We start from the raw sequence: 12,870 nt of genomic DNA on the forward strand, positions 1-12,870 counted from the left end.
CATCTTTACAAAAACATTCTATTTGATCTGGATATTTTCTACTCAACGCACAGTATGTAAAAATCATGTACATATTATAAAAACTCTTCAAGTTACAATGTTGTCATTATAACGTCGTCATTTAACTTATAATAACATAACAAAAACGACATTCATTTTCATATTTCATCTATCATTGTTACCACCAATTTGGCTGATGAAATATAATGTCCCAAAGTCCATTTATTGCATGTTACTGTTCTGAGGTAGATTATCCATAAGGCCTACACAGACATTCCAGTCCCAAACACTAACAGAACAAAGGATTTGTCTGCTGTCTTAAGATTTACAGTTGGTGGGAGGTGTCATAACCCCCCCCCCCCCCCCCATCTATACCTCTCCCCCTCTGCGGGAGTGAGAGATTTCTCTGTAGAACTGTCATCCATGGTAACCTGATCCTCACAGGCCAGTCATGACACCACCAAGACTCTTCCTAAAGATGGCCGCCCGGCCAAACTGAGCAATCGGGTGAGAAGGGCAATTGTTCAGGAAGGTGACCAAGAAGCCGATGTTCACTCTGACAGAGCTCCAGACTTCCTCTGTGGAGATTGAAGAACCTTCCAGAAGGACAACCATCTCTGCAGCACTCCACCAATCAGGCCTTTATGGTAGAGTGGCCAGATGGAAGCCACTCCTAAGTAAAAGGCACATGACAGCCTGCTTGGAGTTTGCCAAAAGGCACCTTAAAACTTATTATGGGCAGGTGGGATGGTAGCGTCCCACCTGGCCAACATCCGGTGAAATTGCAGAGCGCGAAATTCAAACTACAGAATTATAAATATTTAACTTTCATAAAATCACAAGTGTAATACATCAAAATAAAGCTTAACTTCTTGTTAATTCAGCCGCTGTGTCAGATTTCAAAAAGGCTTTACGGCGAAAGAACACCATGCGATTATCTGAGGACAGCGCCCCGCATACAAAAGCATGAAAAACATATTTCAACCAGGCAGGTGCGACACGAAAGTCAGAAATAGTGATATAATAAATGCCTTACCTTTGATGATCTTCTTCTGTTGGCACTCGAAAAGGTCCCAGTTACATCACAAATGGTCCTTTTGTTCGATAATGTCCTTCTTTATATCCATAAAAACTCAGTTTAGCTGGTGCGCTTCAGTCAATAATCTACCCAGTTTCCCTCCATCAAAATGCATACAAAATGAATCCCAAACGTTACTAATAAACTTTTCCAAACAAGTCAAACAATGTTTATAACCAAACCTTAGGTACCCTAATACGTAAATAAACGCTAAAATTTAAGACAGAGAATCGTTATTGTCTTTACCGGAGAAAAATACCAAAGAACGCTCTCTCTTCCACGCGCTTGGAAACACTACAGCCAAAATGGGAGCCACCTAGAAAAACTACAATTTCTGGCTCATTTTTCCAAAAACCAGCATGAAAGTCTTTCTAAAGACTGTTGACATCTAGTGGAAGCCCTAGGAACTGCAATCTGGGAGGATTTCGCCTTATAATAAAAGTGACAGCCATTGAAAACAGTGGTAGGCTGAAATAAAAATAATTTGGGATGGTTTGTCCTCGGGGTTTCGCCTGCCATATCAGTTCTGTTATACTCACAGACATAATTTTAACAGTTTTATTGTATGCATATCCTAGTTTCTGGGCCTGAGTAACAGGCAGTTTACTTTGGGAACGCTTTTCATCCGGACATGAAAATACTGCCCCCTACCCAAGAGAGGTTAAGGACTCTCAGACCATGAGAAACAAGATTATCTATTCTGATGAAACCAAGAATGAACTCTTTGACCTGAATGCCAAGCGTCACGTCTGAAGGAAACCTGGCACCATCCCTACGGTGAAGCATGGTGGTGGCAACAACATGCTGTGGGGATGTTTTTCAGCGGCAGGGACTGGGAGACTAGTCAGGATCGAGGGAAAGACAAACAGAGCAAAGTACAGAGAGATCCTTGATGAAAACCTGATCCAGAGCTCTCAGGACCTCAGACTGGGGCGAAGGTTCACCTTCCAACAGGACAATGACCCTTAACACTATGGTGCCGAAATTACAAGATTATGTTATAATACTGTTATTACATCAAATGGTTGTTTTATGCAACAGAATAGGGTTCTTAGAACTCTATTGTGTCTGTGTGAACTGAGAGGAGCTTTTGAGATTTAACTCTGGCAATTGTGCAGCAGGTAGCCTAGTGGTTAGAGTGTTGGACTAGTAACCGAAAGGTTGCAAGATCGAATCCCCGAGCTGACAACGTACAAAAAACTGCCCCTGAACAAGGCAGTTAACCCACTGTTCCTAGACCGTCATTGAAAATAAGAATTTGTTCTTAATAACTGACTTGCCTAGTTAAAATAAAGGTAAAATTCAAATTGATTTATGATGCCTTAGGTGATAAATCTAAGGAGCCATATTCCATTCATGTGAGGAAGATGGCTCCGGTCTGACTGAGCCTGCAATTCATAGACTGAAATGGTGTTTGTGTATTATGGGGTACCAGAGAGAGATGGCTCGGGTATGGAAAATGATGAGGGGAACCTTGTCTTAGGTGCCAAACTCTGTGCAATAAGAACAGTCTTCATAGCAAATGCTATATGGCTGGGGGATACTCCTTTCTCATATATCAAGTCTCACCTTGTGACCCGTTCCACAAATCTGTTGTTTGTCATGTAGACTAAGGGGGTGTAGAATGTAGAGAATGGCTGGCGTTTTACGTGCTCCTAACCACCTGTGCTATTTTGTTAGTTTTTTTGCATTGTTTGTAACTTATTTTATAACTTATTTTGAACATAATGTTGCTGCTACCGTCTCCTATGACCGAAAATAACTTCTGGACATCAGAACAGCGATTACTGACCTCGAACTGGAAGAAGCTGTTTCCTTTAACAAGTCTGATGAGTCCAAAGCGAAGGATATACTGCTTTCTCGGGAACAGGCCCAAATCCCAGTCATTTGTTTGAAGAAAAGACGGAGAAAAAGGGGGCGGAGGTCGGGATGCCTTCTGAGAATTCGTAGGCAAGTGAGTAAACTCCCATTCTATTGGACAATGTGCAATCATTGGAAAATAAAATCGATGACCTACGATCAAGATTATTCTACCAACGGGACATTAAAAACTGTAATATCTTTTGTTTCACTGAGTCGTGGCTGAACGACGACACGGATAATAGAACTGGTGTGGTGTAGAACTGGTGTGATTTCCATGCATCGGCAAAACAGAGAAGCTACGTCTGGTAAGACAAGGGGCGGGGGTGGGGGTGTGTGTCTATTTGTCAATAACAGCTGGTGCCCGATGTCTAATATTAAAGAAGTCTTGAGGTATTGCTCGCCTGAGGTAGAGTACCTTACGATCAGCTGTTGACCACTCTATCTACCAAGAGAGTTCTCATCTATATTATCCGTAGGCATCTATTTACCATCACAAACCGATGCTGGCACTAAGACCGCACTCAACCAACTCTATAAGGCCATAAGCAAACAGTAAAATGCTCATCCAGTGGACGGGGAATTTAATGCAGGCAAACTTAAATCGGTTTTACCTAATTTCTACCAGCAGGTCACATGTGCAACCAGAGGGGTGAAAAAAACTCTAGACCACCTTTACTCCACACACATAGATGCATACAAAGCTCTCCCCCACCCTCCATTTGGCAAATCTGACCATAATTCTATCCTCCTGATTCCTGCTTTCAAACAAAAACTAAAGCAGGAAGTACCAGTGACTCGCTCAATACGGAAGTGATCAGATTACGCGGATGCAACGCTACAGGACTGTTTTGCTAGCACAGACTGGAATATGTTCCCGGGATTCATCCAATGGCATTGAGGTGTATACCACCTCAGTCATCGGATTCATCAATAAGTGCATCGACGACGTCGTCCCCACAGTGACTGTACGTACATATCCCAACCAGAAGCCATGGATTACAGGAAACATCCGCATCGAGCTAAAGGCTAGAGCTGCGTCTTTCAAGGAGCGGGACACTAATCCGGACGCATATAATAAATCCCGCAATGCCCTCAGACGAACCAACGAACAAGCAAAGAGTCAATACAGGATTAAGATTGAATCCTACTACACCGACTCTGACGCTTGTCGGATGTGGCTGGGCTTGAAAACTATTACGGACTAGAAAGGGAAACCCAGACGCGAGCTGCCCAGTGATGCGAGCCTACTAGACGAGCTAAATGCCTTTTATGCTCGCTTCGAGCCAAGCAGCACTGGAGCATGCACGAGAACACCAGCTGTTCTGGACAACTGTGTGATAACGCTCTCGGTAGCTGATGTGAGCAAAACCATTAAACAGGTTAACATTCCCAAAGCCGCGGGGCCAGCTGGATTACCAGGACGTGTACTCAAAGCATGCGCTGACCAACTGGCAAGTGTCTTCACTGACATTTTCAACCTCTCCCTTACCGAGTCTGTAATACTTACATGTTTCAAGCAGACCACCATAATCCCTGTGCCCAAGGAAATTAAGGTAACCTGCCTAAATGATTACCGCCCTGTAGCACTCACATTGGTAGCCATGAAGTGCTATGAAAGGCTGGTTATGGCTCACATCAACAGCATCCTTCCGGATACCCTAGACCCACTCCAATTCACATACCGCCCCAACAGATCCACAGATGACGCAATCTCAATCACACTCTACAACTGCCCTTTCCCACCTGGACAAAAGGAACACCTATGTGAGAATGCTGTTCATTGATTACAGCTCAGCATTCAACACCATAGTGCCCACAAAGCTCATCACTAAGCTCAAGACCCTGGGACTAAACACCTCCCCCTTTGCAACTGGATCCTGGACTTCCTGACGGGCGCCCCCAGGTGGTAAGGGTAGGCAACAACAAGTCTACTATAACGATCCTTAACACTGGGGCCTCTCAAGGGTGTGTACTTAGTCCCCTCCTGTACTCCCTGTTCACCCACGACTGCGTGGCCAAACACGACTCCAACACCATCATTAAGTTTGCTGACAACACAACAGTATCTGATCACCGACAACGATAAGACAGCCTATAGGGAGGAGGTCAGAGACCTGGCAGTGTGGTGCCAGGACAACAACCTCTCCCTCAATGTGAGCAAGACAAAGGAGCTGATCGTAGACTACAGGAAAAGGCAGGCCGAACAGGCCCCCATTAACATCGATGGGGCTGTAGTGGAGCGGGTTGAGAGTGCCCACATCACCAACTAACTATCATGGTCCTAACACACCAAGACAGTCATGAAGAGGGCATGACAACACCTTTTCCCCCTCAAGAGACTGAAAAGATTTGGCATGGGTCCCCAGATCCTCAAAGAGTTCTACAGCTGCACCATCGAGAGCATCCTGACCGGTTGCAGCACTGCCTGGTATGGCAACTGCTCGGCATCTGACCGCAAGGCGCTACAGAGGGTAGACCGTACGGCCCAGTACATCACTGGGGCCAAGCTGCCTGCCATCCAAGACCTATATACTAGACGGTGTCAGAGTCACCCGTCATAGACTGTTTTCTCTGCTACCGTAGGGCAAGCGGTACCGGAGCGCCAAGTCTAGGATCAAAAGTCTCCTTAACAGCTTCTACCCCCAAGCCATAAGACTGCTGAACAATTAATCAAATGGCCACTGGACTATTTACATTGACCCCCCCCCCCCCCCCCCCCCATTTGTTTTGTACACTGCTGCTACTCGCTGTTTATTATCTATGCATAGTCACTTCACCCCTACCATACGTGTACAAATTACCTCGACTAACCTGTACCCCTGCACATTGACTCGATATCGGACCCCCTTGTATATAGCCTCGTTATTGTTATTTTATTGTGTTACTTTTTATTATTTTTTACTTTAGTTAATTTGGTAAATATTTTCTTAACTCTTTATTGAACTGCACTGTTGGTTAAGGGCTTGTAAGTAAGCATTTCACGGTAATATCTACACTTGTTGTATTCGGCGCATGTGTGACAAATAAAGTTTGTCACATGCAGGTGCAGGTGTTTGTACACATGCATATACACACACTCTCATTCAAATAAACACATACAAGAACACACACATACATGTAATAGTGCCAGACATGCACACAAACATATACAGTTGGCATTGCTGTTATGATTTCAGTTGTCCTTGATGTCCTTTGTTTCAAATGTATTATTTTTATATATTTTTTTTGCATTGCGGTTTGCTGTTTTCTTCTGTCTTTTCCTTTTTTCTCTTTAGGTCATTCTCTTGGTTGTTGGTGCATTGGGGGTTCTTGGGGGTGGGGAATGGAATTAATTGTATTTTTTTTCTTCCGGGGGGGCTGTGGGAGGGATCTCGAATGGTTGAGGGACAGCTATTGGGGAACTGTGGGGGGATCTTGGAGGGTTTGGGTTTCACAAGACTGTGATCATGAAAAAGGAAACTATGACATATATTTTATATCACTATCATGCACACGCACCCTCACACATAAGGATGGCTCTGTTGTGGAAAGACTGATGCATGTTTGATAGTGTCTTGATGCTGTATTGTTTGTCCTTCATGTTCTAATACTTTAATGTTACCCCTTCCTTGTGTTTTTTTGTAATAAATAATTATAAAAAATCTAATTTAAAATTTAAAAAAATCTAAATAAATAAAGTTTGATTTGATCTTTGCCATATAAAAGATCTTGGTATTCTTTGTGTCGGGGCTCTCAACCCAACAGTTAAGAGTGTTGTGTTGACCAGCCTCGTTATTGCAGAGCACTCACATCATTCACTTGTGTGTGTGGTGTGACCTGCTTTCCTTATTAATAAGTGAATAAAGATTTAGTTTAAGTAGAACTCTGACTTGTGATACATTTGTCTCCTCATTTGATAATAAAGAAAAATCCCCACAGCACACAGCCAAGAAAACGCAGGAGTGGCTTCGGGACAAGTCTCTGAATGTCCTTGAGTGGACCAGCCAGAGCCCGAACATGAACCCAATCGAACATCTCTGGAGAGACCTGAAAATAGCTGTGCAGTGACGCTCCCCATCCAACCTGACAGAGCTTGAGAGGATCTGCAGAGAAGAATAGGAGAAACTACCCAAATACAGGTGTGCAAAGCTTGTAGCATCATACCCAAGAAGACTCGAGGCTGTAATCACTGCCAAAAGTGCTTCAACAAGGTACTGAATAAAGGGTCTGAATACTTATGTAAATGTGATATTTCCGTCTTTTATTTTTGCACAAAAAAATCAAACCTGTTTTTGCTTTGTCATTATGTGCTATTGTGTGTAGATAGATGAGGGCAAAAAACTATTTAAGCCATTTTAGAATAAGACTGTAACATAAAATGTGGAAAAAGTCAAGGGGTCTGAATACTTTGCGAAAGCACTGTAACCACATTCCTTCCTCTCAGCAACTTAATGTATACGTCTACATTAATCACAGATCTAGGGTCAGATACCCAACCCTTATTGCAAACCTTAAAGGAATACTTTGGGATTTTGGCAATGAGGCCCTTTCTCTACTGCCCAGAGTCAGATGAACTAGTGGATACTATTTTTATGTCTCTGTGTCCAGTAGGAAGGAAGTTAGAGGTAGTTTTGCAAGCCAATGCTAACTAGCGTTAGCACAATGGCTGGAAGTCTATGGTATTTACTAGCATGCTAGCTAGCATATACTCATAGACTTCCACTCATTGTGCTAACGCTAGTTAGCATTGGCAAGCGAAACTACCTCTAACGTCCTTCATACGGGACAAATAAAATAAAATGTATTTATAAAGCCCTTCTTACATCAGCTGATAACTCTAAGTGCTGTACAGAAACCCAGCCTATAACCCCAAACAGCAAGCAATGCAGGTGTAGAAGCACGGTGGCTAGGAAAAACTCCCAAGAAAGGCCAGAAGCTAGGAAGAAACCTAGAGAGGAACCAGGCTATGAGTGGTGGCCAGTCCTCTTCTGGCTGTGCCGGATGGAGATTATAACAGAACATGGCCAAGATGTTCAAATGTTCATAGGTGACCAGCAGGGTCAAATAATAATAATCACAGTGGTTGTCGAGGGTGCAACAGGTCAGCACCTCAGGAGTAAATGTCAGTTGGCTTTTCATAGCCGATCATTCAGAGTATCTCTACCGCTCCTGCTGTCTCTAGAGAGTTGAAAACAGCAGGTCTGGGACAGGTAGCACATCCGGTGAACAGGTCAGGATTCCATAGCCGCAGGCAGAACAGTTGAAACTGGAGCAGCAGCATGGCCAGGTGGACTGGGGACAGCAAGGAGTCAAAGATACATAAAAATAGTATCTCCTAGCTCATCTGGCTCTGGGGAAGTAGATAAAGGGCTTCATTGCCAAAATCCCAAAGAATCTGTTTAAGCATAAGGGGGAGGGCATAATATCTGACCCTGTATCAGTGGTTAGTCGCAACATATATACTCCTTCCCAGCCACCCTCATCATATCACTTTACATCCATTCCAGCCTGTTTAAAGCCAGTACTGACTGCACTAGTGGCAACACCCCAGTGCTGAAATAGTAACTGGTCCTAGTTTCCAGTTTGAGGATCAGGAAACATGCAGGAGATTAATAAGGTGGAGGATTCTGAAGCAGTTCCCATACAACTCTCTTACCATGTCTCTCTTGCCCTCATCCTTTTCCTGGAGCTTCAGACTAGCAGACACCTAGGAGACAGAGAGGAAGATTTAGTTCACACTTTGGCTTTGTCCCAAATAAGAGAAACAAAGCCTACGTGTGCAGGTGCATGCAATCTTTCATGTCTCAGAAGCAACCATGCAGAGAAGGTGCATTTTATTCATGTAAAGAAAGCCCAAGTTTAGGAGTACACAATGTTACATATAAATGCATTGTGTAGAAAAGGCATCATGTGGAATAAGGAATTCTGATGCCTCTAATACATAGCATTTCTATCTGCAGCGTTCTAAACGTTCCACCCATTTAACTTATTGTTTACTTCCGGAGCATGAATTTCCATTGTGTGTGCACTGTAATGTATTTGATCTATTGACTTGCCCTCTTGGCCAGGTCTCCTTTGTAAAACAGGTCTTCTGACCTCAATGGGACTTCCTGGATAAATAAAGGTTCAATAAAATGTAAAACAATTACCATCATGGCCTCCTGTACTGTGAGGTGAGGCAGAAGCATGTCATCCTGCATGATGTAGCACGAGACCTTCCTGAAAGAGCGCAGGTCGCGAGGCTGTCCATTGATCAAGATCTCCCCCTTCATCCCTGTTTCTCTACAGACAGAGGGCAAAGCCGTACCTGGGTTATGCATTTGAACCATATGATCCACTTGATTTATATCTGTGTTTAAAAAAGAAGTGAAGAATAGAAATAGAAACAACAGAGAACAGATATTAACATCAACATGAACAACACTTATTTCCGAAGTGGTCATCGATTGGAAGAGGACTAACCAGTTCAAACATGAAAACATACACATCAAATAAAAATGGAATATATACAAAAATACATACAGTAATCGTTCTCAAAAATGTATTTCATGACATGGGTCAATGTTAAATGATTGCGAATGAACGTGCCGCTTGGCGTCACCCTGCGAGAGTCACAGCAAGGTAACACCAAGCTGCAGCAAGGCATTTTATAATTACAACTTTTTAATGCCCAGAACTGTAGGTGTGGCGTGATTCTTGTAAGTTACTCATCTATCAGCGACCTTTACACCTATTGGGTGTTAAGTGTCAGGCCTGTAGCTCACCTGTAGCCGGACAGAATATTCATCAGCGTAGATTTCCCAGCTCCTGAGGGACCCATGATGGCCACCAGGCCACCGCTGGTAAATTTCCCAGAGATCCCTTTCAGCAGGGTCTTGTAACCTGAAAGCCGGGTACAAAAGAAAGCAGAACCACATAAAACCCTCCATCAGCCTCACAATGGCACTTCAGTCTTTCAGCTTCACACAGTACCTACTTAAATCTGTCTCCAAACCATGTATTCCCTCCTCCTCGAATAAAACCCTCTGTGTTTCGGGTTAAAAGGGTGTACTTGTATTTTCTGAGTGAATGCACCCATCTGGGTGGGTGTCTATTACATTGTAATCTCCTCATGCTCACATTTCAGACCGCAGAACATGCTTGGTATTAGAAGGGTTCCCACCCAAACATGCTCATGGTGTGATTCAAATCAACCCACACTGTGGGAGTAACGTTTTTTGGGCTGCTTTTTGTGCTGCATTTATAAAATATGCTTTATAAATGAAGTTATTTTTATACGTTTTAGAATTCATTCCCTTTTTACACGAGCTGTTTATCTATTCTGTTTGAACAGCCCATTTGTGTCAACGGTGAACACACTGTTTTTCTAGCCCAGCACTAGCACACCCGATTCAAGACCTTGACTATTTACATCCGGTGTGTTAGTGCTGGGCTAGAACAAAAATGTGTAACCCAGTGGCCAAGGTCTCAGTACTAGAGTCGAGAAACATTGCCTCACTCTAATTCAATCATATATGATAACACTGTAAATAAAATGGAAATGAAATCATCCCCTAGCCATAAGCATGCAGAAGAGAGTGGAATGGCCTATATTAACCTGCTATTCACCTAATGGACACAGCTAGCTGAACGCTAATCCAGTTGATTGCGGTGGCTGCCAGTTTAATTGGATTTTCTGTTATAATCCTTCAGAGCGATACACAAATACCTCTGACCTTTTCTGTCCTCTTTTAATGGGCCCTAGTGTTCCCTGCTAGGAGGAGAGGATGCACTTTAGTAACCTCTCCCTTGTGAGGACACAGCATTTAAGCCATGCAGTGTGCGCATAGACAGTAATTGACTGGTTCAGGAAGGGCATGTTCATAACTTGTTCATTTGACGTTTTTTCTTTATTTCGACTATGTTCTACATTGATAATAGTGAAGACATCAACACTATGAAATAACACATATGGAATCATGTAGTAACCAAAAAGTATTAAACAAATTAAAATATATTTGAGATGTCTTGATGACAGCTTTGCACACTTATTTCATAGTTTTGCTGTCTTCACTATTATTCTACAATGTAGAAAATGGTACAAAAATAAAGAAAAACCCTTGAATGAGTAGGTGTGTCCAAACTTTTGACTGTTACTGTATGCCTAGTTGGTGTTGAATCCCACTATAAATGGTAGCTGCATCCTTCAACAGACAAGTGAAAATATATCCAAACCCGGGTTCACTATACTCATGTGATGAGTAACCTTTTGTCTGAGACTAAAGCTAATGCCTAGTCTTTAGCTCAGCAGGCTAACATGGTTTGAGTCATGACAATTGTCAGCATGTTACAGCAAGAGAACTGAACAAACATGTGAGAAACAAATTCAAGTTCCATCGATCTATCCTACTCGGAAAGGGAGTTGGAGGAAAACAAATATCATGTATTTACAAAATCAATTCCTTTCAATTATTTGAGTCCAAAGCATGACCCCATGAAACGTCACAGTTGTCGGTGTCCATATCTGCATGGTATCGGACAGAAATTGTCAAAAATGTTTTTCAAACAAACCTGGTAAAAACAAAGCAGCTAACCAAATTCTGCAAAGACTTGAATTACACCCAATGAGCACATCTAAACAATAGGATTAATCACCGTTCATTGAATTGGTTGCATTCACTGAAATACCCATGTTCTTGCCCTTTGGCAAAATAATGACAAAGTAGGCTATACAGAAAGGTCGAAATCACACACTCTGCAATCACACACTCACACACCAAAGCATTCCAGATGAAGCTGGTTGAGAGAATGCCAAGCGGGTGCAAAGCTGTCATCAAGGCAAAGAGTGGCTATTTGGCGAATCTCAAATATAAAATATATTTTGATTTGTTTAATACTTTTTGGTAACTACATGATTCCATGTGTTATTTCATGGTTTTGATGTCTTCACTATTATTCTACAATGTAGAAAATAGTCAAAATAAAGAAAAACCCTTGAATGAGTAGGTGTTCTAAAACCTTTTGACCGGTAGTGTATATCCATTGTTTAGCTGGAATGGAATGTTCATATCCTGTGTACACAGAGTGTACAAAACATTAGGAACACTTTCCTAATATTGAGTTGCACCCCGTTTGCCCTTAGAACAGCCACAATTCGTTGGGGCATGGACTACAAGGTGTCAAAAGCGTCCCACAGGGATACTGGCCCATGTTGACTCCAATGCTTTCCACAGTTGTGTCAAGTTGGCTGGATGTCCTTTGGGTGGAGGACCATTCTTGATAAACACACAGGAAACTGTTGAGCTTGAAAAATCCAGCAGCGTTGCAGTTCTTGACACACTCAAACCTACTACCATACCCCGTTCAAAGGCACTTAAATATTTTTTCTTTGTCAATTGTCTCAAGGCCTGGAAATCTTTCTTTAACCTGTCTTCTCGCCTTCATCTTCACGGATTAAAGTGGATTTAACAGGTGACATCAATAAGGGATCATAGATTTCACATGGATTCACCTGGTCAGTCTATGTCATGGAAAGAGCAGGTGTTCCTAATGTTCGATACAATTAGTGTATTTGACTGTGATATGTGGTAGTCTCACGTAGCTATCTTAAGATGAGTGCACTTACTGTAAGTCGCTCTGGATAAGAGCACCTGCTGAATTACAAAAATGTAAAATATAAATGTTTTATACACAGATCTCATATTACAGTACTTAATTATTATAATTTTTTCAGATTTAAATACTGATTTGACATTTATTTATAAAACATTTAGTTATTTGTTACATTTCACTGTGTAAAACCTAGCAGTACTAGTTATTTATCTGAGAGTAAGGCAGATTGAAGTCGGAAGTTTACATACACTTAGGTTGGAGTCATTAAAACAAATTTTTCAACCACTCCACAAATTTCTTGTTAACAAACTATAGTTTTGGCAAGTCGGTTAGGACATCTACTTTGTGCATGACACAAG

General features: G+C 42.2%; 1 protein-coding gene across 2 annotated transcripts in view; it reads right to left on the reverse strand.

Moving 5' to 3' along the window:
* The window catches only part of LOC120028978 (ATP-binding cassette sub-family G member 1-like), a 38,370-nt gene that overhangs the window by 9,581 nt on the left and 15,919 nt on the right, over positions 1-12,870 (reverse strand). For both annotated transcript variants that reach the window (XM_038974263.1, XM_038974264.1), the window contains 3 exons: positions 9,685-9,802; positions 9,070-9,202; positions 8,577-8,627 (listed from right to left, as the gene is read on the reverse strand). In XM_038974263.1, coding sequence (XP_038830191.1) covers positions 8,577-8,627; positions 9,070-9,202; positions 9,685-9,802 — 302 coding nt within the window. The remainder of the gene's footprint in view (positions 1-8,576; positions 8,628-9,069; positions 9,203-9,684; positions 9,803-12,870) is intronic.

The sequence above is a fragment of the Salvelinus namaycush genome, chromosome 34, assembly GCF_016432855.1.
Source record: "Salvelinus namaycush isolate Seneca chromosome 34, SaNama_1.0, whole genome shotgun sequence".
Taxonomy (NCBI): Eukaryota; Metazoa; Chordata; class Actinopteri; order Salmoniformes; family Salmonidae; genus Salvelinus; species Salvelinus namaycush.